The 27,232-nt window shown below is 48.1% G+C and overlaps 1 protein-coding gene across 8 annotated transcripts in view; it reads right to left on the bottom strand.

The window, feature by feature from the left end:
- Positions 1–4,787: 4,787 nt before the first annotated feature.
- Positions 4,788–27,232, bottom strand: part of DZIP1L (DAZ interacting zinc finger protein 1 like) — a 60,296-nt gene continuing 37,851 nt past the window's right edge. For 5 of the 8 annotated variants that reach the window (XM_065942824.1, XM_065942828.1, XM_065942825.1 and 2 more), the window contains 10 exons: positions 24,512–24,574; positions 23,008–23,148; positions 20,548–20,578; positions 19,106–19,159; positions 15,712–15,845; positions 13,600–13,792; positions 10,447–10,663; positions 9,850–10,037; positions 8,655–8,794; positions 4,788–7,108 (listed from right to left, as the gene is read on the bottom strand). In XM_065942824.1, coding sequence (XP_065798896.1) covers positions 6,947–7,108; positions 8,655–8,794; positions 9,850–10,037; positions 10,447–10,663; positions 13,600–13,792; positions 15,712–15,845; positions 19,106–19,159; positions 20,548–20,578; positions 23,008–23,148; positions 24,512–24,574 — 1,323 coding nt within the window. In that variant the 3' untranslated portion in view covers positions 4,788–6,946. The remainder of the gene's footprint in view (positions 7,109–8,654; positions 8,795–9,849; positions 10,038–10,446; positions 10,664–13,599; positions 13,793–15,711; positions 15,846–19,105; positions 19,160–20,547; positions 20,579–23,007; positions 23,149–24,511; positions 24,575–27,232) is intronic. The other 3 variants (XM_065942830.1, XM_065942829.1, XM_065942831.1) reach the window with 3 other exon arrangements.

The raw sequence follows: 27,232 nt of genomic DNA, 5'->3' as shown, positions 1-27,232 counted from the left end.
TTCTTTCCACATCCTTTCCTCCCACAGAGGATTTGAAGGATCTCAGTAGCTCCCCTCACAAGCTGGCAGAGGACACACATCAGGTAGAGAAAAAAGCGCAGGATCACACCTGAAGTTTTGTTAACTTTAGAGTCCGCTTTACTTCAATTCCCTATAAACTGAGAATTGATAACAGTGTATAAATCAACTTATGTCATTTCACTTTAGATTTTCCAAAACTGAAAATGGTCTTAATGTGTATCTCAGGTTTCCATCACTATCAGATTCCAGCCATGATATCAAAGCATCTTCTATTTCCTAAATTGTAGGTTCAGATTTTTAGATGATAAAAAAAAAGTCTTCTTCAGGTTGTAGCCATCAGCCTATTACAAACTTCCAGTCATTGTTATCCCTACATGCATGTTAGTCGCTCAGTCGTGTCCAACTCTTTGTGACCCTATGGACTAGCCCACTAGGCTCCTCTGTCCATGGGATTTCTCAGGCAAGAATACTGGAGTGGGTAGCCATTCCCTTCTCCAGGATATCTTCCTGACCCAGGGATCAAACCCAGATCTCCCACATTGCAGACAGATTCTTCACCATCTGAGTAACCAGGGAAGCCCCCTATATGCATAAGTTAAACTCATTATTGAAGTTACGTCAGAAGATATAACTTATTACATTTTCACTTTCATGTTGAATCATACAATCAGGAAATGGATGGTCCATAGATACAAACTGTGCTTCCCGAGTGCCAGGCTGGGGACCAGAGCTGGTCCATAACCAAGTCTTTGTTCACCACATCTCAAAATGAGTGAGTGAAAGTGAGGGATGCGTGTCATTGTAAGGGGCCTATTCTTGGGAAGTTCAGTTTTCTATTCCAAGATTAATCCCATCTCATTCATCTGGTATTAAAAATCTTCTATAAAATAATGGTGCTAGTATGTTAACTGTTGCATACTTTCTGTTATCGGCAAAATAAAAGCTGTTAATCTTGAATCACGTTTTGTTGACTGAGCCTACAGCACACTGCCGCCCCACACTAATAGGGACTATGTTCCCCTCTACAAAGAATCAGCCTGATGGAAATCTAGGAAGAAATGTGAGATCCAGGAAGAATTGTGAGAAACAGAATACTCTATTTAGAAGTATTCAAAAGATACCCAATTAAGGTTCAAGATCGAGCTTTGCTAAGATTTCAAATGAGTTGTAATTAGGATTCATGAAGCTGCATGTTGAGCCATCCATGTTTATTTGTTCATTTAGAAGAATCTGATATAATTTCAACTTTGAAAATTAGCCAGTAGTAAAATTTTGAGAGGTAAAAATAATTTTGTGTCCTGCAAGATGATAAATTTTATTAAGAACAGTACAAGTCTAGTGCCAAAACTGTCAGATTAATGGAATAAATAAAAAGTCCAAAAACAGACGTAAGCACATACAATAATTTACATTTGATAAAGGGGATATTTTTTAAAGTGAAGAAAGAATAAATTGTCAAAGAATGTTGGTGAAACCCCTGGCTAATTTTTTGGGAAAAAAAATAGGTAACATCCTTAACTCACAGCTTGTAGCCATCAATCCTCCACACACAAAGTCCAGATATATTAACAGTCAAATTTTAAATTTTGTAGTAGAAGTAAAATATATTTGAAACTGGAATATTGGAATGAAAAAAGCCTAATTCTGACACCAAAGGCATACATCAGTTGGATATAAAGGAAAACATCAGTTAGATATAAAAGAACTTTAAAAATCTCTCTATGAAAAGGAACCTATAAACAAAAAGACAAATAGTAGCAATATGACAATAGATTAATATTTTCAATATGTATAGACTTTTAATATAATAATATATGCAATTTTAATATTTTTAGCAATACATATATATAAAAGCTATATGAAGCAAATTAATTAAGATACAATCTCTAAAAATCAAAAGTACAATGAAGAAGCAAATCAAATTATATAGCCATTCAGTAGCATAACCACAGAGAGAAACTATTGGATGTGATTTTAAAACATAGTAATTTAACTGCACATCCCCAGTGGGATAAACCCTAAGGACCCCAGAACTCTAAAATGTAACAGCAATAAATGTTAAACTGTTTCCAATTATTACATTGTGTACAATAAAGTTGGTGTTGCTATTCTGAGACTGAGAATGTGCTGTTGGGAGCCAAGACTCTTTAGAGTGGAAGAAAAAAGATACAAATAGATATTAGATCAATGAAATAAAGTAAAAATCCTGTAGTCATAAATTTAAATGGGAAATATCAGTATGAACTTATCTTTTCTTGTTTGTTTATTTCCTGTCTCTGTTCACTGAAAGGGCTTAGAAGTAATGACAAGACCAGTAGTAATCAGTACCCGCTGCACCCAGATTGTGTCTGTAAATACCATTTTCCTCTAAAAGAAATCAGGATTCCCCCAAAGAAATTACTAATTTCAAATCTGAGGCAGGAAATGTATGCTATGAGCCTGGATCATCTCTCATAACAGATAGCAAGGAAGCAACAAGGAAAATTGAATCAACTGACCCAAAGAGGACCAAGAATACAATCAGGCAATTTATGAAAGAAGAAATAGAAATAATCAATAAGAAAATGAAAAAAAAAATCCTGCCTTAGGAGAAAACTAAAAAGTGTAAATTTTTTCAAAGATGAGGTTTCATTTTTTACATATCACGTTGTTCAAGCATTTAAAGATGAATGATACCCCCTGGTGGCAAGGAAATGCTAAAAGGAGCATCTCAAACATTAGACTCAAGTGGCTCAGGTTTTCTGGAGCATGTTTATGTAACAAAAATTCCCCAAAATACACGGTGAGAAGCCAGGGCTCCAGGGCTTGCCAGCCCCATTGGATCCCAGTCATACCACTTACTGGAGACAGGATTCAAGGCAGGTTTCTTAACTGCTCTGTGTCTCAGCCCCTGGTCCCTAAATGACTGTAAGAGCATCACCACCTCAAAGAGTTGCTGTGAAGTTCAGTGAATATTCATAAGAAGCTTGGACCAGTGCCTGGCATACAGTGCTGGCTTTCATTACCATGTTGGTTCAGCAACCTCACTTCTAAGTACTTATCCTAAGGAAATCTTAATTAAGCACACAAAGATGTATATACACATTTGTTTATCATTTCATGATTTATCAAAGGCCCAAAGTAGAAAAGCCTGGTTAAATAAATTTCTGTAATCTTTACCATGTGATACTATGTGGTCATTAAATATAATTAAGTTGATACATATGTACTGATGTAAGGAAATTTATTATCTATTTTCAAGAAGGAAAATCAAGTTAGAGAAGAATAAATATAGTTGAACTGTAGGAAGGAGACATATGTATTTTTTTAATCAGTGCATGTATATCTAGTAGTTGACTCTGGAGTTGGGGGCTATTCAGATTTATTTTTCTTTTGGCTCATCTGTGTTTTCTAATTTTTCTACATCATCTTACTGTTTGGATAATTTTAAAATAATTTAATACATTACATAATAAATTTAATATATTGTGGTGGTTAATTTTATGTGTCGACTTGACTGGTCAAAGGAATGCTCAGATAGCTGGGAAAACTTTATTTCTGGGCATGTCTCTCAGGGTGCCTCTGAAAGAGATTAGCATTTGAATCAGTAGACAGAATAAAGAAAATCCACTCTCACCAGCCTGGCTGGGCATCATTCCGTCCACCAAGGGCCCAAATGGAACGGAAAGGAAGGAAAAAGAAGGAAGGATGACTCAGCTCTCTTTTCTTGAGTGGGATGTCCACCTTCTCCTGCCCTTGGGCATTCCAGCTCCTGGTTCTCGGCCCTTCGCGCTCCAGGACCAACACCAGGGGCTGGGTTCTCTCCTGGTTCCCAACCCTGCATACAGCAGATCAGGGGACTTCCTGGCCTCCCTACTGTATGAGTCAATTCCTATAATAAATTTCCTCTTCTATGTATTTAAATCTACATCTGTATCTATATCCTACTGCTTCTGTTTCTCTGGAAAAGTGAAAGTTGCTCAGTCATCCATGGAATTCTCCAGGCCAGAATACTGGAGTGGGTAGCCTTTCCCTTCTCCAGGGGATCTTCCCAACCCAGGGATCGAACCTAGGTCTGCCGCATTGCAGGCAGATTCTTTACCAGCTAAGCCACAAGGGAAGCCCGAGAACCCTAATTAATACACATGTTCCAAAGTTCTTATAAATCTTGCCCTCAAATTTTTCAATGTATTTTAAAGTGGGAAGGGATAAACAGCATTTGCTCAGTTGCTAAGTCATGTCCAACTCTTTGTGACCCTATGGACAGAACTACACCAGGCTTCCCTATCCTTCACTATCTCCCTAAGGTTGCTCAAACTATATTCATTGAGTGGGTAATGCCATCCAACCATCTCATCTTCTATAGCCCCCTTCTCCTCCTGCCCTCAATTTTCCCAGCATCAGGGTCTTTTCCAATCAGTCAGCTCTTTGCATCGGGTGACCAAAATATTGGAGCTTCAGTTTCAACATCAGTCCTTCCAATGAATATTCAGGGTTGATTTCCTTTAGGATTGACTGGTTTGATCTCCTTGTAGTCCAAGGGACTCTCAGGAGTCTTCTCCAGCACCACAGTTCAAAAGCATCAATTCTTCAGAGCTTGGCAAATGAAAAACTAATACATTAGTCTCCAAAGTTGAAAAACAGATTCAGAAACATAGGATTTAATTGTGAACATTCAGGAATAGAGTCAGTCTTCATGGGTGATTATCACCAGCGTGTGTGAAAACACATGGGCTTTCACATCTATTTCACTTGGGTCACCCTGAAAGCATAGCCTGAGGCAAAGATTTGGGTACAAGTGAATTTATTTCAGAGGTACTCCCAAGAAGCAAATATGAGTGAGAAAAGTGAAACCAGAAGGAGAAAGGCCAATAAAGGATGCATTAACAAGTTGTAACATTCAAGGCAAATGGGATTCACCTACCCTGGGGACTTTGAAAAACTGTGGAATAAACCTCCGAATTGTCAAACCGAAGGGCAGGAAGCTGGAGCAATTATTCACCAACTCCCACTCCACCTCGAGTGCAGGCTGCCCTGGTAGAGTCAGCTCTCTGCCACTTCCAGGCTGGACCTGCACGTGGCCCGTGCAGCCTCCCACAGCAGAAACAACTTGAGGACAAGCAGCAGAGGTCCCAGGATGCACTGTGATGTGGGGAGCTGGCATCAGTAGCGCACCCAGAGCTACAGGAAACCAGGAGGCAGCAAGGGACCCACAAGCATCTTTTTTCTTTTTTTACCTCCCTCGCCCAAATCCTGTGAATAGGAAAGCATGACTTTGTTGGCAGACTCCTGAGAGGGATGCACCTCACTACCACTCCCCACTCACTGCCCCTTCCCCTCCTCACCAAGCCACTGGGGTAATCCATGCATATTTTCAGCTGTTCAAAGGTATAAGATCCACAAAGGGAATTTACGCCCTGGCAGCTAAGGCGGGCTGACCCCGGGTCCCACATAAGGCCCTTCATAAACTGTGCCCTAGCCTCACTGAACAGCTTGGTACCATGATACCCCCAAGCCTCCCCACCCCCAGACCCCTTTATCCTCGGCAAGGCCTTTCCTCCTCACTTCCCCTAGTTCTTCCTGCTAGAACCTCAGGGCTTACCACCCAGAGGTCAAAAGAAGGCTGGATGGAGAGCTGGGGAGAGACCCGAGGTAGTGGGGAAAGAGAGATGAAGCCAAATTGGCCATGAGCTGAGTTAATAAGGGTTGAAGGGTCTGTTCCCTCTACTCATGAGGCCTGGAGGTGCACGGCTGGGCTTCCCTTTATGGAAAACCATGGCTACTCTACTAGTTCTCACTCTCCTGGGCACCGCAGCCCACGGCCAAGCAGAGTGGGCTCTGGCCATCCTGCCCAGTGGGGACTCCCTGGTGGGCTGGGCCTGCTCTGGAGCTCCCACCAGCTTGGTGGGGGTGTCAGCTGCACGGCGTCTGGCCTCCCCTTGCCCACTCCTGCTGCCTGCTCGCCTCCTCTCATGGGGGTCAGACCCACACTGCCCTTGAGCACTTGCCCTGATCCAGCTTCTTCTGCCTTCACTTTCACAGGAGTGACTCCCCAACAAACCCATCGCACCGCTACCACCATCTTGGCAACATTACCCCAAAGTCCTAAACTGACAGCTGGGGTACAGATGGCTCTGGCCCCCACCCAGTCCCTGCTGAAGCTCCAAAAACAAGGAAGAAATACCAGAGAGTGATAAACATGCTGTATTTAAGGGTTTACATAAATTAATGCTCTTCACATTAAAAAAATACTATAGATATGTATATAACCTAATTTTAGAAATATTATCAAAACTGAATTTGTGGTCCCCTGGAGATATGCCGCCCCAGCCAGGTGGCCCTCCTTCCCTCTCACCCACGAGCAGGTCCTGAGGATATCAGCTCTGGGAAGCTCTCCACATTCACACCCAGCTGCACTGGGAGACTCTGTCTGTGCTCCCATGACGTCCCAATCTCTATTATGACCCCGTAGTTTTCATTTCCACCCCCATCTCTGCCTACACCCCAGCTCAGCAGTAAGAGGCCAGACACTCTCAGTAAATGCCTTTGGGTCAATTACTGAATGACTGACTCAGGCATAAGTCCCCCAAAGGACCCCATAAAAGACCCAGCTCTACAGTGTTGCCAAGGTTTACAAGACACCGCAGAGTAGAGACCAAGTGTCTCCTTTCAGTCTGGAGTGAACATGGAGGTAGAAAAAGGATGCTCTTTCAAGGTCCTGTTACAACCCTTTCTCAGCCCTGGGGCCCAAGGGCCCCTACCAGGGCTCTCACGGGGGCGGGAGAAATAATATCTGTCTTCTACTCTGCTTCTGTCCGAGGAGAAGACCTCTTGGCTCCTGGGGAAGACAAGATGCCCAGCAGCCCCATCGCTGGGGGGTTCTGAGCCAGCCCCACCCAGCTGGGCAACAAGGCTGGTCCTCTGGCTGCCAGAATCAGAAGCGGGCTCACCAGCCAGGGACCCTGGGTTGACTGGGGCTCCAAGAGCTGGCGCCAAACTTCTCCGGGAGCTTTGAGCGAGACAAGGGCTTCGGTTTCTCTCTCTGGTTTAGGTCCTGCGGGAGATCTTCCAAGGAAGAGATCTCCAAGTCACTCTCATCCTCAGAAAGCTGCAGGGAGAACAGGGGAGAAGAAAATGCATCTGACCAGGGAGGATGGACATGGGAACAAAATGCAGATTTGGAAGAAAGCAGGAGGGGGCGCTACTCCTCCCATCTTCTCATTTCCATGTCTTTGAGAACCTGCTTCAGAGACCTGGGGTCACAGCCATTGCAAACACCCCTGAAATTCCACTGGCCATACTGAGGCCAGCCCCAAGGCCTGTAGAAGATCAGGTTGCTCTTGTCGAAATTTAAACTTTGTCCAGATTTTTTAATTGCCCACAGTGACAAAGTCCAGGGACTCAACTTCTCCAAACTCCTGAGCTGACACACCAGGGGCTGATGCACACCCCCCACCTGCCACAGACCGCTGGTCCAGGGCTGGGAAACACTCTGACCAAAGGTGCGTGAGGGGAGCTCCAAATGCTGGAATCCTTCAGCCTGGAAGAGGTCTGAGCTAGGGCCAACAGGGGAGCCCAGAGTGGGCCAAACTCTCAGGCTGTCCCCGAACCAGAATCACGGTCACCCCACCCCCACCGAGCTCTCAGTGCCCAGACCATTTGCCTCTGAATGTAAGGACAACCAATCAGAAACCTCCGGGTGGCAAGCAGGCTCTGGACAGTGCTTCAACCTGCATAGGGCGGTCAGTGCTCTCTTACAGCTGAGAATGAATTCTTTCTGAACACATTTTGAATCATTTAGACTCATTACTCACAAACACACGTGAGCTACATAATAAACTGAACATATTACATAGCACAAGGTGGGTGCTAGGGTTGCCAGGGGAGGTGTATGCTAGGAAAAACCAAAAAGTGATTGCCCATTATTTCTGAATTTTACAGCAATAACATAGGTCATCCTAGGATGCATCTTTCTGATTGAGAAAGGAGTGTAAAGTTACAGGAGCTTGAAATGTTTCTGCCTAAGAAAACACAACAGGAATACAGAAGTGGTTCCGTTAGGGGGAGAAGGGAGGTGGCAAGGACATCCTAACGGGAATGGTCTGGGAGGCTGAGCATCTGAGCGATAAATCTGATGGCAGCTGGAGCCGGAGAGAGGCAAGGCCATTAAGACATTCTTAGTGATGAGGAATGGCCTTGGACATTTGGAACAAAGGTGCCTAATACTCCCACTGTGTATTATGGAGCAGTCTGCTCTGCACACAGTCCTGTGCTGGGGTCCTCGGGGAGTGAAGAAAGGGGAGAGCTTGGCTGTGGGATGAGCTGGAGCCCAAATAGAGCAGCTACTGTTGGAAGCCAGGCACAGAGCCAGGTCCAGGCCCCATGAGAGCCAGAAGTGGGGGCGTGCGTGGCTGGGAGAAACAACCCACCGAGCAGCTGTTCATGCAATGAACCACAGGGCTTTTCGATGTTAACACGGGACACAAACAGCAAGCACTGGAGAGTGGGCATCCCACCACTCCTGCAGGGGCGGAGGAGACGAGAGGCATGAGGTCAAACGTCGTGTCGCACACGGGCGCGCCCTCAGGCCCAGCCCAGGGCCCCAAACTCGAAGCTGGCTCTGTAAGAGAGAGCCTCTGGGTCCTACAACCTACCTGGGGCTTTCCTCCTGGCGCAGCAGCTCTCTGTGGCCCGGCACTGGGCACTGAGAACAGACTGACCCCTCCAGCAGGCTTCTTGGCTGGAGTCTCCAGCTGCTTCTCAAGATTTCTGACCATCGACTGCACCAGCGTTCCTGGAAGGCAACCAGGGGAGAAGAGCAGAGTATGAATGCATCATCCCCACGGGTCACGTCTCAGCTCCAGTGTGGATAAAGGGAGAGTGGAGAAGAGTTCGAAGGGAACAAGGAAGGACAAAAGCAGCAGAAGACAGGCAAGGAGAGTGAGGCCCAGGCCAGTCTGTGCGGGGAAAAGAGGCTTGGAACATCCAGAAATGTACTATGTCCTGAAGGGCATGGCTGGGCACTGAAGCTTAGCAGGCTGCCCTTTCCTCTTAGCAGGAGGAACTGCTGCTCAGTTGGTACATGAACTGCAAGATTAATACGCAGTTTTTCCTCCAACATCTTCACAGAGAAATGAAGAAATATCATCAATATAAATTCACACAGGAGGACTGTGGAGCCAGACCCACTTTCTATGAACTCCACGCAGGAAGGGGACTAAGCAGTGACTACATTATCAGTATGAGAAAGCAAGGTGGATGTTCAGACCTCAGGACTGGCCAGGAAGCAGGGAGCCAGCCATGGCCTTCCAGGATTCAAATGTCTGGGGGCCTGAGCAGAAGTCCAGAGAGATGATGACCCTTGGCTCACTGATTGATTAAAAACCAGTTAGTTAAGGGTCTACTATGTTCATACTATGTTCCTTGCCGCTCATCACTCATCTTATCCTCCCTTTACAACAAAGGAACCAAAACCCTCCACACCAGCACACAGGGAGCAAGTGACAGAGCCCAGAATGTGTTCAAGGACTCCACACTCCCAGTTCCTAGATGTTCACACCCTACCATCCACCTGGCAGGTCGTCAGTTCTTCTCCAGATATCTGGTTCTGGTGGGTTCGATGGGCTGGCAGGCTGGGACCATGCCATGGACAAGATGAAGTTCCGCAGAATTCATGACACTGTGGACTTGGCAGATGGCACAGAACTGGCTTACCCCCCAGCTCGTCCACTTACTGCCTTTGGAAAGACAAAACCTAAGCTCTATATTGTTTAAACTTTGGCTAGAAAATGCAACTGAAGCCAGCAGCTACAAGCCTCATTAATAGTTCTATAAGAAAACCTTCCTCACCTGAGGAGGCCAGCCCGCCTGAGCCCTTGCCAGGGGACTGGGCACTCCCCTCCGAGGTCTCGGTGTCAGACCAGTCCCAGTCATCCTGCGGCCGGGGCCCCACCCTCGAAGGAACTCTCGGGGGCTGGAGGGACGCACGAGGCCCAGCATCTCCCTCCGAGTCCTCTTCAGAACTGAACGGGGGCGTACTGTCCAGAAGGAGAGGAAATGAGGAGTGCGTGAGCCAGAAGGAGACGGTCACAGCCACCCTTCACCACTTGCAAGCTGGCTGGCCCAGAGCCAGTTCTGCCCCTGGCACTCCTGGGCCCAGACACCAGCCAGGAGTCATCTGGAGAGGGGCAGCCACCCTCTGTTAGAAGATGAAGACCCAGCCCCTCCAGGGAGGCAACTGGGGCTTGGGGATGAGTCAGTAAGAGGACGGGAGGTTTGCCCTGGCCCGGAGCAAGGGACTCCAGTCTCTTCATGGGTTGGACCCCACCTGAGGCCCCTCCTGCTCACTTCTTTCTGCCCCTCACCTATCTGCGGAAGCTGGTGGGGGGCCCAGGACAGGGTGGGAGCCACGCCACGGACTCTGGGAGAATGCGGAGCCCAGCTCACCTCAGCCCAGGCCCTGGGGAAGAAGGGGTGCCAGGGGGTCCAGACGCTCTGGAGCGAGGAGTAGGGGTGGGTCCCGGGGCCAGGCCCAGGCTGTGGCTGCTGCGGCTCTGAAGACTTGTCACGGGGGGCTCTGCTGGCTTGGACGGCTGTGCCACAGGCACGGTCCTGGCCTTTGGCTGGGCCTCTTTGGTGACTGGCGGGCTCTGCTGGCTTTTGACTAGAAACAGATAAGAATGCATTTCAGGGCATATGCATCTGGACCCTAAAGCCTGAGAGGAGGCAGAAAGAGGCTCCAACACACTGGAAAAGGACAAGTCACTCTGTGCAGTGTACTGCTATAACCACGGCAGATTTAATTATTTCCCCCACTCCAAGTATCCCACTGCCAGCCAGGCCTGGGGCTGGGACCCCCGGTTTCATCAAAGACCAGGAGAGCGACTGGCGTTCCGGGGTCACGTCATCATTCCAGGAGACCTATGGGAGGCAGCAGGTCTAATGAGGGGCCCAGCATGTCTGCAGCTCACCCTCGACACAATCCTAGAAGCTGGCCTTGCCAAGGCCGCCTACCCTATCTACCCAACCCCAGCGGCTGCTGCTGGAGCTCAGGCAGCCTTGCAGGAAGGCCCTGAGGCCACCAGAGGGCACTGTAGCACCACCTGGGCCGTCAAGATCCACACACCTCCTCCCAGGAGGGGCCTGTGGCTGGAGCTAAGGCAGGAAATCAGACACAGCCCCTCCCTCTTCCAGGAGCGCAGAGCGTGTGGGCGGGGGTGGTGGTCGGGATCGGGGGTGTTCTGCAGGACCGTCGATTTTTTTATACAAAGAGAAGAGCAGAGAAAGTACATCACAGGGAGGCAAAGTAAGTACTGTTTCATGAAACTCGAAAGTATGGACTGAGCCACAGCATAAAATGCATTTCTTACTGTATTTCAAAGTTAAAGGTGTTTGAAATGCACCACTCTCAGAGGATGCATTTACACAGAAGTGAGCCTTCTAGGAAAGACCAAACTAAAGGTAACTTGCTAAAGTAAACTTGCTGAGGGAAAATAATAATAGCTACAGTTACAGTGCACAGACCAAGCTAAGCACTTTACATCCAACATCCATTTAGCCCGACAGGCTTCCAGAGTTTCAGGAACTTGCTCAAGATCCACGATTCCATGGAAGTCCATGGCAGATGCAAACCCAGGGGGTCAGTCACCCCAAATCTCGGGCTTTTGCCACTGCCTGGGCTACATCCCCCAGCTTTGCCCCCAGACAAAAGAGGCAGGGTCTGAGCAGAGACGGGAGGTGCGTATTTGTAAAACACTCCTGGGGACTAGAAAGAGAGCATGTGGGTGCAGAGCCAGAAAGTGGTCTAAGAAAGGCCGAGATAACAGAGCTCATCCCACAGGTCAGTTCAGTAACGGGCCCTGAGAAGGCAGGACCCAAGGCCAGGGAAGGGGAGACAGACAGTGGGGGGCAGGGATGCTCCCACCCCAGGCTCTGGGACCACAGGCACAGGCGCTGGGGGAGGGGGTGGCACCACAAGAGCAAGAAGCCTTTCTCTTGGAAACCAGGACTCAGAGGGGCTTCCATCCACCCCCATCCCACCCCTGGGGCCTGTCCCCTCTCCTCTGAGCTGCCCTGGCCTGTGCTGGGCCCCATCACATCACCTAGTTCTGGCTGGTTTCCAGCTGAGGGGCAGGCCCTGGCCCAGATCAACTTCAGTAAAGTGAAAAGTCAAAGTCTCTCAGTCGTGTCTGGCTCTTTGTGACCCCTTGGACTGCAGCCCACCAGGCTCCCCTGTCCATGGAATTCTCCAGGCAAGAATACTGGAGTGGGTAGTCTAGCATTTCTCTAGGGGAACTTCCCGACTCAGGAATCAAACCTGGGTCTCCTGCATTGCAGGCGGATTCTTTACCAGCTGAGCTAGCAGGGAAGCCCAACCTCAGTAAATACTGCACTAAATTAAACAAATTAGGAATGAAGGAACATTTGAGGCAGAGGGCTTTGTTACAAATGTCCTTTGATTGAGATTTCTGTGCGAGACTGAAAACTATCCTTTCCTTAGAGATTTTAGGGTCAGGTGTTTAAATCAAATAGAACAGAGTTACCCAGACCATTGATACAATTTTTACTGTATTCTCATACTAACTGTCCTGTTTTCTATGTCACATTTTTATAGAAAATGATACCACTTTTAAACATAAAATTCCCACTTTATACTTACTCAAGTAATCATTTCCATGAGTTTTCACGGTTGCTATGTTAGTAATATTTTTCCAATGTACATGAAGAAAAATAAAGATTAAATCTTAAAATTATTGATTCATGTACCAAATAACTAAAATATAGATAGCTAAAATCATCTCGCATAGCTCCCAGAGATGTGTGGACCACACTCTGGAAATTTCCTTTGCACCAAGAGCTCAGGTTGGGTCTGCCTGGACATGAGGAGATAACAAAAGTGACCCTCCTCTGACCACATACACCCATGACTGCAAGGAGCTAGGGCATCATCCTGCATGAGGATCTGGGACCCCTCTAGAAGACGGGGGCTCCTATTGCAAAGACACAATTCCCTTGCTCCCTAAGTTCCTTGAGGACGGAAACCAGAGGGCCCTCACCCACAGACTTCAGTCTTCCACAGGAACCACACACAGGCCTTTCCGTGTCACAACCCCCAGGGACAAAGCAGCTGGCTCACCCAGGGAAGGAGTCTGAGCTCTGAGGATGTGTCCGCCTACTGAACTGGCCCAGCCTCTCACGCCCTCCCACTGCTCTAGGGCAGAATATTCCATTTGATTGATCCTTGCTTTCATCTGCAGCCCCTGTGCTGACAACACTCTGTTGCAGCCAAGTTCAGCCTGTGGTCCAAGCAAGCAAAACAGTGCAGAACTGCGCTGCTGAGAAGGCCTTGTGTCTGAGCAGGGACAGTGGTCCCGGTTCCCTGCTTCCCTGAGGGACCCAGGTGACCACCCCACCCCTTGACCCTGTTTTTCCAACAGAGGTCTTTTGGACTCAGCCACCTGCAAGAGCCCTATTGTCTGGTCTTTCTGAGCAATGAGCAACACCCCGATGAGGACAGAGATTATATCCCTCCTCCGCAAATGCAAACAAGCCTGGGCCCTCCCAGCTCCCAGTCCTAAGCAGGCCCTCTTGCCAGCTCACCTGGCACCTCACCCTCTGGCTGGGACACCAGGGCCCCATCCCTCTGTCTGTCCTTCACTCTGCTGGTGGCTTCCTTAATGAGCTTCTCCCTCAGGCTCAGAAACTCGGAAAACCTCCTGGCCTTCTGCTCCCGCTGGGTTCGCAGGATGGACTCCAGGTGTCTGAGGGTCTGAGCGGAGATTCCCTTGGCATCCTGGAAGACACAGAGGTTCCCTCTGGAGATGGGCTCCCCTGCTCCTTCCCTCGGCCTCTCATACCTGCTGCTGGCCTGGGAGTCGCTGGGATCCGTGCTGGTGCCTCTGGGAGAGGATGAGCTGAGCATCCAGGCAGGGCGAGCAGGTTGCTGAAAGCGAGGTGGGCTAGGGCTTGGGAGCCCCAGCAAAGCATGAGTAGAAGGATGGAGCAGAGGGGCTACGCACAGTTCTATCAACATCAAGCATACAGGCTGAGATGGGACATGCCTCTCCACTATCCTTGTGGGAGAGCGGGGTTTGCTCCTTTCTGTACTTGCATTATCATTTGGCCGAAACATTGTCCTCCGTGGCTGACAATGGCTGAAAACATCAGCTGCAAAAAATCGAAGCCAGGCACCCTTCCAACATTTATTGGAAGCTTCTTGGGCTTTTGACATCCACCCTTGAGGAATAATTTAAGATTAGAAGAAATGTTTTAATAAAGTCTGAACATAAGGTCAAAGTTAGATTGAGCAGTAGTTGAAAAAAGTCAATGATTAGGGAGCATCTTTGCTAAAGTAAACCTAGGTGTTTGGGTTTTTTTCTTACTTTACTCTATACACACAGTATCCTCAGTGATGTGATATGCCAGCTGCCTTAGTAATAAGGTGGGTGTTTTTAATAATGGATTTCATTGATGCCTTTAATTATAATATGCATACTCTGGTTGAACAGGAGCATGAGAAAACAATGATGTTCAAATATTAATTTGTACCAGATAAGGCTTTCAGAGCCTGCTCCACCCACAGCTACCTCTGAGTGGGCATGGCCACGGGTGCCACTGATAATAGACACTTCACTCCTCCAAAGGCCAGATTGAGCCAATTAAATTCCCCTTGTCAGAAAATGGAGACATAGTACTTTGGAGCATGTATGGTCCCTTTGTCCAGGAGAAGATGGGACATCTTGTTTAATAGTTCCACCAAGACTATCTAATTGTAATTTGTCAAAATAATATCAATATGAAAAGTCAAAGTATTAGTCACTTGGTTGAGTTTTTTGGCAACCCCATGGACTGTAGCCCGCCAAGTGGCTCCTCTATCCATGGAATTCTCCAGGCAAGAATACTGGAGTGGGTTGCCATTCCCTTCTTCAGGGGATCTCCCTAACCCAGTGATTAAACCCAGGTCTCCTGCATTGCAGGTGGATTCTTTACCGTCTGAGCCACCAGGGAATCCCTTGTTCACTTAAGGTCCACCATCAGACCTGGACCTTCAAACTAAGGCACATCCCCTTATTATTCATTCTTATAGTATCCAATACTTTGCTTGCAGAGCATTTCACAATGTTAAATTATTAAATTTCTGGACAACCATTGTTTAGTATCTGAGTTCCCTACCATCTATAAACTCCATGAAAAAAAGTTTCCGTTCTAATTCATCACTGTATTCTCAGCATGCGTGTGTGCTAAGTCACTTCAGTTGTGTCCGACTTTGTGACCCCATAAACTGTAGCCCGCCAGGCTCCTCTGTCCACGGAATTCTCCAGGCAAGAGTACTGGAGTGGGTTGCCATTTCCTTCTCCAGTTTTCTCAGAACCTAGTACAACAGTTAGTTAGCATAAAGGTGCTCAATAAATATTTGCTGAATATGTGAACGACAACAAAGAAAAAGAACGGGAGACACAGAGAAAGTAGCCAATGAGTGGCGAGCACGGGGAGGCCAGGACATGGGGTGACGCCTCAGGAAGCCGCTGGAGGAAACAGGAGAGATCACAGTGCCAGCTGTGGGGTTTATGTTCCCGGACACCAAGGGTGCCCCACTGGAGCGAATGAGATGAATAAGATTACACGACAAAGAACAATTGACCCTTTGTTGGTTTAAGAACGCCCTGTGTCCAAACGGTAGGTGCGCCGTGCCACGGTGGTACCGGAACTCACTCTCTTTATCCCCATGCTTTCCAGCTTATCCTCCAGGGTGTCCTCCAGGACTGGTCTGAACTGCTTCAGCAAGGTGGGGTTTCGCCTCAGGGCTTCCAGCACCTTCTGCTGTCCACTGTGGGAGTCCTCCAGCTCTGCAGCACAAGACAACCACAAAGGTCAGCCGGGGTGCCCAGAACCTCCACTCCCAGAGCCCCAGGGCACCCAGCCAGGAATCATGGTCTCCAGCCTATGACCCAGGGCCACAGACCCCACCTGAGTGTCCACCCCCAGGCTGTTCCTCTGAGAATCACGGCAGCAGACCCTCAACCCATCTTTGGGACCCTCACCCCCTGGACCTTCAAGATCTGGCTCAGTCCTGTCCCAGGCTGACTCAAAGCTTTCAGGGTTTTGATTCCCGACAGCAGCTTGTTCCCTGGGCTCCATTCTTCCTCCCCTCTCTCCTCACCCAAATGTATTGAGTATAATTGACATACAGCATTGTATACATTTAAGATGTACAGCATAATGATTTGATTCACATTTATGATATATGTATACACATATACATAGGACAGACAGCTGCCTGCTCCCCTCGAGTCTACTGTCTAAATTATGTGTTCTCCCTCCAACTAAATACAGTAGAATTGCATGGGTTTAAAGTACAGATTCTCTGGCCCCACCTTCCAGAGTCTGATTCCACGGATCTGGGGAAGGGCCCTGCATTTTAACTTGCTCAGATGATTCTGATAGAGGTGAGCCACAGACCACTCCTTAAGAAATACTGACCCAGTGTGCATGCGTGCTAAGTTGCTTTAGTCATGACCAACTCTTTGCAACCCCATGGACTGTAGCCCACCAGGCTCCTCTGTCCATGGGATTCTCCAGACAAGAATATTGGAGTGGGTTGCCACGTCCTCCTTCAGGGGATCTTCCCGACCCAGGGATTGAACCTGCGTCTCCTGCAACTCCTGCACTGCAGGCTGATTCTTTACCACTTAGCCACTGGGGAAGACCTACTGACCCAGAGGGTAATGAAACAGGCAATTAAAATAAAATGTGATTACTGCTATAAAGGGGCTGTCCAGGGTGAGTCAGGGAAGCCCTCCCAGGAGTGCTCTTCCAGTCTAATGCCGGGGCCACTGTGGTTAGAGGACCAGCCTACTGACAAGTAATATGAGCGTGAACAGGCCAGCACTGGGGACACAGAAGAAAACCCTCAAGGAGCTCAAAGTCAAGTAGTAATTTTATCCTTTGGTTGCATATTTGAAACACCTGGGCTCCATCCCAAGCTAAGTGCGTTAGAATCTTAGAGGGTCAGCCCCAGGCCTTAAGATCTATTTGTGAAACTTCCCAGTTCTTCTAACAACAGCCATGCCTGAAGACCAATCGGTCTAGAGCAGCAGTTCTCAAAGTGTGGGCCACGGTATGGGAGCCACCTGTCACTTATTAACAACATGGATTCTCAGATCCCCACTCCAACCTGTGTGTGTGTGTTAGTTGCTCAGTCGTGTCTGACTCTTTGTGACCCACGGACTGTAGCCCACCAGGCTCTTCCGTCCATGGAATTCTCCAGGGAAGTTGCCATTTCCTACTCCACCACTTCAACCTGACTGAATCGAGACTTCAGGAGGTGGAGCCCAGCAATCTGTGTTTTAACAAGTCCTCCCTCGCCCCCAGGGTTGAATTACCTGCTGAGTCTGCACAAGGCATGATCCCCAACTTGGCTGTATACTGAAATCGCCGTTGGAGCTTTGTGTACGACTGATGCCCAAAGCCCTGCCCTGCGTGTGGCGATCTGGGCAGCAGGCTGGTGTGCTCCTCCAGAGAGTTGCAAGCAGCCCGGGAGATTCTTAGTGTGCGACCAGTGCAGAGAGCTGTGGGATCCACAGAGGTCCTCAAACTTGAGCAAGCACCAGAATGCCCAGGAGGGCGGGTGCAGACAGAAATGGCTAGGCCCTGCCCCAGAAGTTCTGATTCGGTCTGTGCGGCCGGGGACTGAGAATTTGAAAATCTGCATTTCTAGCCAAGTTCCCAGGGGATGCTGCTCCTGCTGGTCTGACATCAGAAGCGGAAAAGCCAAGTAAAGAGGAACAGCAGAGTCTGACCAAGGTCTGGGTCCTCCCTGCAATGCGATGGGGTGTGGAGGACGTGGGGAGGAGTCTCCCTCACTCAGTGTCCACCTCCTAGAACTCTGTGCCCCCGCTGGAGGATTTAGCTCATCCTCACCGTGGACCTTGTGTTACTCAGGATTACCTGTAACTTATTTTTACTACTGTATTCCAAGGTTAAATGCACTGGGGCGGGATGGTAGCAGAGGGCTGATTAAATTTTGGTTCATCCATCCAATGGAGGACTGTGAAGTCCTGAAAAAATAATGGAGCAGCTCTACATAAAGGGGTAAGAGACGACCCCCCAAATAAGTTGTTAAGAAACAACCATAGAACAATATGTACACTGTGCTCCCATTTAGGAAAAAGAAAAAGAATGCATACATGTGCGTGCTTGTGTTTGCACCAAGTGTCTCTGGAAAGAAATGTGACAAACCATTAACAATGGAATCTCTGGGCAGAGACTGGATGGCCTGGCAGAAGGGAGACCTACTATGCACCCTCTTGCTTTTTCTGCCAAAAGCATAGATGACTGCCTCAAAAGTAAAGAAAAACATCACATTAAAAAAAAAAAAATACCCGATGATGAAATCTCTGGTGACACAAATAAAACCCTTTCCTCGGTGACTCTGGAACTGTCACATCACAGCCAGGCTGGGCGGGCGGGCCTGGTCAGCAGGTCAGCTGTGAGCTCTCTCTGATCTTTCCTGGGAGTTCCTCCTCCCCGACTCACCCAGGAGAGCCTATTTTTTTCACTTCTCCTTTGCATCCCCTGGAAACATTCGGTTGAGAGCTCTGCAAATCAGAGTCAGTCACTGAATAGAGTGAATAAAAGTGGCAGGCTCCCAGGGCTCTGCAGAGGGCACCGAGAAGGATTCCTGCACATCAGTTTGGCTGGTGTGATCTGCCTGCTGCATGCTCACCACACAGAAGAAAACTGCAAAGGTCACCTAAGCCAACACAGGGAGGCCGCATCCACTGCTCCGGGTCACACCAGGCGAGAGGCGGTGGGGCAGGCACCAGGGACCGGCTACGAAGCAGGCGCCACCACGCCAAACCCGGACTCCACCCCTGCTGCCCTGTGACTCTGGGCAACTCACTGATCCCCTCTGAGCCAGGGAGAACCAGGAGGTTGCACACGTGTACCTCCATGTAATGTGCCTGACAAGCACAGGGTGCTTAAGAAATATTTTACTTCGTATCCCTAGTTCCCTGCACCCAGATTCAGGCAGCCAGATCCAGTTACGTAGAGACAAACTCAACAACCAAGGGGGCAGCCCCCAGGGAAGAAACTGGAGCCTCACCTTCCTCGGAAGAGTCCGCATCTGTGTCCACAGTCTTCGGGCCCTCACGGATCCCTGAGAAGAGCAGGAGTAGTTAGTGTCGCCAGGGCCTTGGGCCCCACCCCACCGCAGAGAAGAGCGCAGGACGGCACGTGAGTGCAGGCCACAAAGAGCAAGGACTCGAGTCGGTCCTCTAGCAGACAGAGGCAGGGTGAAGCAGTGGTCACAACCATGACCTTGGAGGCAGAAATATCGGAATCCACATTCCGGCTCTGCCCCTCACTAGCTGCCCATGACACAAGTCCTTGAACTTCTCTAAGCCTCAGGTGCCTCTTCTAGAAAGTGAGGACAGTCATACCCCTCACCCCTCACTAAAGTGTGGGGACAAAGTGCTGAGACAATGGATCTGAAGTCTATGATACACAGCTCTCATTAATGGTCCACACCAGCCCTGGGCTTCCCAGGTGGCTCAGTGGTAAAAAAAAATTGGCTTGCCAATGTAGGAGACACAAGAGATGTGTGTTCGATCCCTGGGTTGGGAAGATCTCCTAGAGTAGGAAATGGCCTACCCACTCCAGTATTCTTGCCTAAAGAATTCCATGAACAGAGAAGCCTGGTGGAACAGAGAAGCCTGGTGGAGTCGCAGAATCGGACGTGACTGAGCAACTGAGCACGCACAGATGCACATGCCCCAGCCCCAGCACTCAGATCACAGCCATACAACGGCGCCTCTCCAAACTGGTTGCAAGACTGCAAAAGAAACATCTAACCTCAAGGCAGAGGATGGGGAAGATGTGTGGGTTTGCCAGAAAAGGCAGAAGGGAAGCTACAGACATAGGGCAGCAGAGGTGGGGTGGAGTCGGAAGGTTTCACAAGGGGTAGCAAGGTCCTCCAAGCAGGCTGGTCCCCTATAGGTTACTGCCGCCCTTTAGACATCAGCGCCTGCATCTGTCAGACACACACACTAAGAACCACGCACACAAGACGAGGAGGGCAGACTCTCTAGACAGGCATATTCACAGAGATTTGGGGTCAACTTGCTGCGGGATGGAAACAAGGTAAAGTTGGATGGAACTGATTCACAGTTATGGTGAATTAGAAACAGCCTGTTCACGAGCCCTGCCGATCCATCCATCACCTCCCGCCCAGGATTCCCTCACCCCACCCCATCCCATCCCTCACCCCACTTCATGTCTCCCTCATCCTACAGAGAAGAGCAGGCCAGGCAAGAAACCCTGCTACCTGCACAGAATGGCTTCAGCATGAACTGGGCTGGAGTCTGTCCTGGAAGCAAGCGTCTTCTAACCCTCCCTTGTCCAGCCAGAGAGCCTGACGCCGCAGGTCCCCGAGCAGCTGCCACCATGCTCATCCTATACATTGACTGGTGTAGCATGACAGAGACAGGGGAGGGGACCAGAGGCAGGAGAGACAGGAGACAGGAGAGGCCGAGACAGCAGACTTACCCTCCACCTTCCGGAGAGACATGGCCTGCATCTGCAAAGACACGGAACAAAGCAGGTTACAGCCAGCAGGGGGCTCTGCTGTGAGCGGTGGGGCTGCCTAGCTCTGTGCAGAAGGGACGGCCAGTGTTTCCACACCATCCACTGGGAGCTGGAGCTCAGAATACTCTGCCCCAGCCCCGCAACACACCTCCTGCCTGCGGATGTGAGGGCATGGCACCAAGACTGAACAGCGGCAGTCAGGTTGGCGCCATGCTCCGTTTCCCCACGGTGGGGAGGCAAGAAGGCCCCTCTACAGAGAGGGACTGTGGCCTGAAGCACAGGAGCCCCACGCAAGCAGAGGGGCACAGACACAGAAGCAACCTCGGCCAGGAGCAGGGAGGCTCCGCTCCCGAGATGCGGGCCTCTGAGCTGAGTGCCCCCTGGGGGAGGGGGCAGGATGTGAACAGCCACTGACTCTCTGCTCAACCCCTCTTCTCCAGGAAGTGCCTCTTGCTCGGTTTACACAGTCGCAGACAGGACAGCCCCTTGTGACTACGTGACCCCCACACCACAGCCATAGCTGACCGTCCAGGTTTGGGCAGAGAATTCTGGATTGGTAACATGTGGACTCAAGAGCTCTGGGCAGCTAACTGGGTTGAGTTTTTATTTCCTTTGTTTTGCCACATGGGGCAGACATGGAATAGAAGCTGACCTTCACAGGAAAAATCAAAACAGTTACAGAGAAAGGAACCGAGACATATCACAGAGCAATGACTTGACCACATTTCATGTCTTTGGATTCAATTTATTCCTAGACTTAGCTGTTCCCCTGCCTTGGGCTTTCTGAGAGACCTTAGCTAACCTTATGACAGATCTCCTCTTCTGCTGAGGCTTGAGCTGTTTTTCACTACTTACTGATGAATGATTCATCCAATGTCCATTTCTATTCCTCCTTTGCTTACCTCTATCCTAGAAAGTATAAAGCTAATTATTTCTTTTCTAACCTTCCTCACAACTATAGTTTCCACAGTTTTGACTAGTAAAATATAAGCAGAAGCCTTGAGAAGAGCCTCTCATCAACTTTTTCCATTGAATATGGTTGTGATGGTTGGGGCTATGGCAGCCATTTTGCAACTATCAGAGTCAAGCATAAGTCAGTGGCTAAAGTGAAAATGAAAGTGTTAGTCACTCAGTCACTGACACTTTGCAACCCCATGGACTATAGCCCATGAGGCTCCTCTGTCCATGGGATTCTCCAGGCAAGAATACTGGGGTGGGTTGCCATTCTCTTCTCCAGGGGATCTTCCTAACCCAGAGATCAAACTGGAGTCTCTCAAATAGCAGGCAGATTCTTTACCATCTGAGCCACCAGGGAATATGCTAAAGACGGCAATTAAAAAAATAATAATAACAGTCTAGAATTCCAATGGCATAGTGTTGCTGCTAAATCAAGTGTGACCTCTTTTGGTGTTACAATAAAAATAAATACCCGTTAACCTATTCTGTTATATTTAGCCAGTGGGTTCCTAACTGAAACAACTATAAATTAGAATTCTGGTAACAAAAGGAGGAAACCTCCAGGCAGCCACAGCTTTGAAGAGCTAAATGTGTTAGGGGAAGTAGTAAAAAGAAAAGCAGCAAGGAAGTGGGTTAGATATGTTGACAACTGGAAGAACAGAAAGGCACAAATAGCAAGAGGTATAGGAACAGTGGATTAGATAGTGACAGTGGGTGTTCCGCCCAGGAAACCTATGGGGAGGGTGGTTCATGGCAAGGACCTAAGGCCAGAGGAGGGCCCAGCTGGGGACAGATACATGTCTCCACCGACCTGGGGCTCAGAAAGGGGAGCTACATCTGGGCTGAGCAGAGAATGATCCGAATCAGATGAAGAGTCAGAGGGGCGAGTTTTAGAAGAAGGGTGCTTAGTAAGTGATGCCTTCTCATCATACTAGCTTATCTAACAACCTCCTCAGAGGCTATTAACTTATGAAAAAGGAAATTAGTTAATAAATGGTGTCTGAGAACACAGTGAAGGGAGCACAGGTTTCGTATTCCACCTACCTGGGCTGTGGTTGACTCTCACCCCTGTCATTTATAACATCACTGTGCGGACTCAAGTGAGGTGCTTAACTTCTCCAGCCTGTCTCATCCTCTGTCAAAGTATGCTGGGGAGAAGGTAATGTCTACCTTGAAAGGCAGCAGTGAGGTTTACATGGAGGAATAAGCAAAGTATCAAACAGGCGCTGGCATTCACACGGTCTCTGCTGGTACTAGGAACGCACCAACATAACCCCTAAGGACAGCAGTCACGTCTTCCACATCCTCATCACTTTCTGCCCCTCAAGTCCGAGGGCTCTTCCCTCTCCTCAGAGCCCCTACCTAATGAGACTGGAGCCAACAAGTCCAAGAGACTCTAAGGAGATCCTCACAGGGACGGGGTCTCCGGCTCCAGGTCGCGGCTGGGAGGGGGGACACACCTACCATCTCCTCCTGGGAGGCAATGAGCCTGGCTTGCTCCTGGAGCTGGGCGCGGAGGGCACTGATCTGGCGCTGGGCCTGGGCGGCTGCTTTCCTCTGATCCTGAGACAGGGTGGCCTGGAGCCTCTCGTTCTGCTCCTGCAGCTGGCGGCACAGGGCGGCTGGTCAGTCACCTGTCTGCAGTGACCTCTGAGAGCTCGGGGCCTGCGGGCCTGCACCTGCGGGCAAACGCTGGCTGGAGTTCCACCTGAAGTAGGTGGAGGGTTTCCAGACCTGGGCACGTAGCTTTCCAGCAAGACTCACTCCCTTCCTATTTGAGGACGTCTTAAGTGGTACCTGAGGAGAAGTGAGAATTGAGTGCAGGCCCCTAGGGTCAGGGCAAGGGCTCTCTGTCAGGTGTGTCTCCCACAGGAGGACAGTCAGGTAAGCGGAGGTCATTCAAAAATCATCAAATGGGTGCTTTTAGGTGAAGACAAAAGATGAAGGAAATGTGGTTACAAGCTACCTCTGATCTAAGAGCAGAGAGAAAATGACACCACTTATTTCTGCATAAAGAACCTCTAGAAGAATACAAGAATGCACTAAAAGTGGTCACCTGTGGGGTGGGTGTCGGGGATGGGTAGATGGAAATGGAGCAGAAATGAGACTTTACTCCATGTATCTTAATATAGCTCTTCTGCTTTTTGGAATAAACTTGAATGCATTTCCCATTTTTGAATTTTTCAAATAAGATAAACCTATCAGGGACTTCCTTGGTGGTCCAGTGGTTGAGATGCTCCACTCCCAATGCAGAGGCCAAGCGTTTGATCCCTGGTCAGGAAACTAAGATCCCACAAGCTGCATGGAACAACCAAAAAATAAATACATAAAGATTTTTTTTTAAAGATAAACTTATCAGATGGGAACCACTTGAATGGGGGGCCATCCATCATGCACCAGATTCAGATCTAAGCACCTTTACCTTCTGAGCTTTCTGAAGCAGAACCTAGGGCTCTTCTTAACTGGCTTCATCCTCCACTTGCCTTCTCCTCAGGGACATTTTTATAGAAGCTGGTTTCTCTGTCCTGAGGACCACTGGTCTCTCCCCACTGGTCTCAGTGTCTGAGCCCTTCCATTTGAGCTGCGCCTGAACTATCGCTGAGGTCCACAACCACCTGGATCTCTCCTGGGTGGGGTTTCAAAGGAGGGCCCAAACACTGAATGACCGGGCAATTCTCTGAGTTTTAAAGAACAGCCCTACTTAGAGAGCCTTAAGGGGTCAATGAAGAAAGGAGAAAGGATGTGCTGGATTCAGAAGAGAAGGCCTAGAGGCACCTGCTTCCAGCTAGGGAAGCAGACGTCTGGGCAGCTGCCCCTCTGTGTATTGACAGGGCTCAGCAACGAGGAACCGTATCAGCAACAAAATATCTGCCAACCAGTTCAAGGCAGGGGGCAAAGGATGGGGAGCTGAAGGATGAGAGGAAGTCATGGGAAACCGGGCTCCCCAAGACAGTCCAGTGAGACCTACCTCTCTCTTCTGAGCTGCATGCTCTTCCTGCAGTGCCTTCATTTTCCTCCTCCATTCTGTTTTCTGAAACAGATTAAATGCTTATCGAATGGGCCCCTCTAGATATTAAAATATAGTACAAAGCTGAAAGAATTAAAATGTACTGACTCACAGAGTAGGCAGAAAGAGCAGTGAAAAGACTAGAAAGCCCAAAGATGGGCAGGGGGAAATGGAATCTACTCTGGGGGGAAGATGGATTATTGACAAATGGTGTTCAAACAAGTAGTTAACTACTTGAACCTGGATTGCAAAAAAATATGAACTTGTATCCTTATTTCACATCTTAAATGAAAACAAATTCTAGGTGGTCAAAGATTTCATCTTAAAAAATGTAAGAGATGTCAACAAGATGATGGACTAGTAGGTTCCAGTTCTCAAAATACCCACAGATTAGAATACTTTTATGAGAGCTCGGGAATCCAGCTAGAGGTCCTAGCACCTTGATGAAGCAAAAAATCCAACAGTGGGTACATTGAAGAGGGGAAGAATAGTTTTACCTTACCTGTGTTACCCTTCACCCAAGACAGCACAACTAAATGCTAAGAGAGACCCCCCTCAGCCCACAATCTCTCCCACAAGGAAAGTGAGTGCAAGTGAGCACCCACTTTTTGCCCTTTTGCCCAGGGCTTGAAGGATGCTGCCCAGGAGGCCCACTTTTGTATCACTCCACCAGAACTGAGGGAATTGACATAGCTGAATCAGTTTTCAGCGCTGGCACACAGATCTCAACGCCAGCTTCAGATCCTACTGGCTAGCTTGTGGACACCAGAAGGTGTGGAGGAAGAGAAGTAAAAGTGTAGACTGTTTGTATGCAATCAGAGTTAAGTTGTTTCCAGCTTAAAATAGAGTGCTGTAATTATAAGATATTTTATGACTGGAAAACGTTAGTTTTCATTTCAATCCCAAAGAAAGGCAATGCCAAAGAATGTTCAAATTACCATACAGTTGCACTTATTTCATATGCCAGCAAGATTATGCTCAAAATCCTTCAAGCTAGGCTTCAGCAGTACATGAACTGAGAAATTCCAGATGTATAAGCTGGATTCAGAAAAGGCAGAGGAACCAGAGATCAAATTGCCAATATACGCTGGATCATAGAAAAAGCAAGGGAATTCCAAAAAACATCTACTTCTGCTTGACTGACTGTGCTAAAAAAGCCTTTGAGTATGTGGATCACAAGAAACTGCGGAATATTGTTAATGAGATGGGAATACCACACCACTTTACCTGCTTCCTGAGAAACCTGTATGCAGGTCAAGAAGCAACAGTTAGAACCAGACATGGAACAACAGACTGGTTCAAAATTGGGAAAGGAGTACGTCAAGGCTATATATTGTCACCCTGCTTATTTAACTTATATACAGAGTACATCATGTGAAATGCCAGACTGGATGAATCACAAGCTGGAATCAAGATTGCTGGGAGAAATATCAATAACTTCAGATATGCAGATGATACCACTGCAATGGTAGAAAACAAAAGAGGAACTAAAGAGCCTCTTGATGAAGGTGAAAGAGAAGAGTGAAAAAGCTGGCTTAAAACTCAACATTCAAAAATGGTATCTGGTTCCATCACTTCATGGCAAATAGATGGGGAAAAATGGAAATAGTGACAGATTTCATTTTATTGGGGTCCAAAATCACTATGAATGGTGACTGTAGCCACAAAATTAAAAGACGCTTGCTCCTTGGAAGAATAGCTATGATAAACCTAGATAGTATATTAAAAAGCAGAGACATCACTTTGCCGACAAAGGTCCATATAGTCAAAGCTACGACTTTTTTCAGTAGTCACATATGGATGTGAGAGCTGGACCCTGAAGAAGGCTGAGCACCAAAGAACTGATGCTTTCAAACTGTGGTACTGGAGAAGACTCTTGAGAGTCCCTTGGACAGCAATAAGATCAAACCAGTCAATCCTAAAGGAACTCAACTCTGAATATTCTTTGGAAGGACTGATGCTGATGCTAAAGCTCCAATACTTTGGCCACCTAATGTGAAGAGCTGACTCACTGAAAAAGACCCTGATGCCAAGAAAGACTGAGGGCAAGAGGAGAAGGGGGCTATAGAGGATGAGATGATTGGGTGGCATCACTGACTCAATGGACATGAGTTTGAGCAAATTCAGGGAGATAGTGAAGGACTGGGAAGCCTGGCATACTGCAGTTCATGGGGTCACAAAGAGTTGGACATGACTTAGTGACTGAACAACAACAAATACTAATTATAAAGAAAAAACTGTAGCAGATAAACAAAAGAGAAAGAGAAAGGAATCAAAGTAGACACACACACACACACACACAAAACCATCAACTCACAAAGAAAGACAGCAAGAGAGAAAAAAAGGGACAAAGTAACTACAGGACAGTCTGGAAACAACAAAATGGCCAATAGCAAATCCTTTTTTATTGGCAATTACTTTAAATTTAAATGGACTAAACTCTCCAACCAAAAGATTTAAAGTGGCTGAATGGATTTTAAAAGCAAGATCCAACTATATGCTGCCTACAAAAGACAGCTTTAAGGACACATATAGGCTGAAACCAAAGAGATGAGAGAAGACATTTCTGCAAATGGTAAACAAAAGAGAACAGTAGCTGTATTTATAGCAGACAAAATGGCCTTTAAGTCAAAAATTGTTATAAGAGACAAAGAAGGTCATTATCTAATGCTAAAGGAATCA

Source organism: Muntiacus reevesi, chromosome 8 (genome assembly GCF_963930625.1).
Source record: "Muntiacus reevesi chromosome 8, mMunRee1.1, whole genome shotgun sequence".
NCBI lineage: Eukaryota > Metazoa > Chordata > Mammalia > Artiodactyla > Cervidae > Muntiacus > Muntiacus reevesi.
The sequence above is the reverse complement of the archived record's forward strand: the minus strand, read 5'-3'. Positions and strand labels throughout refer to the sequence as shown.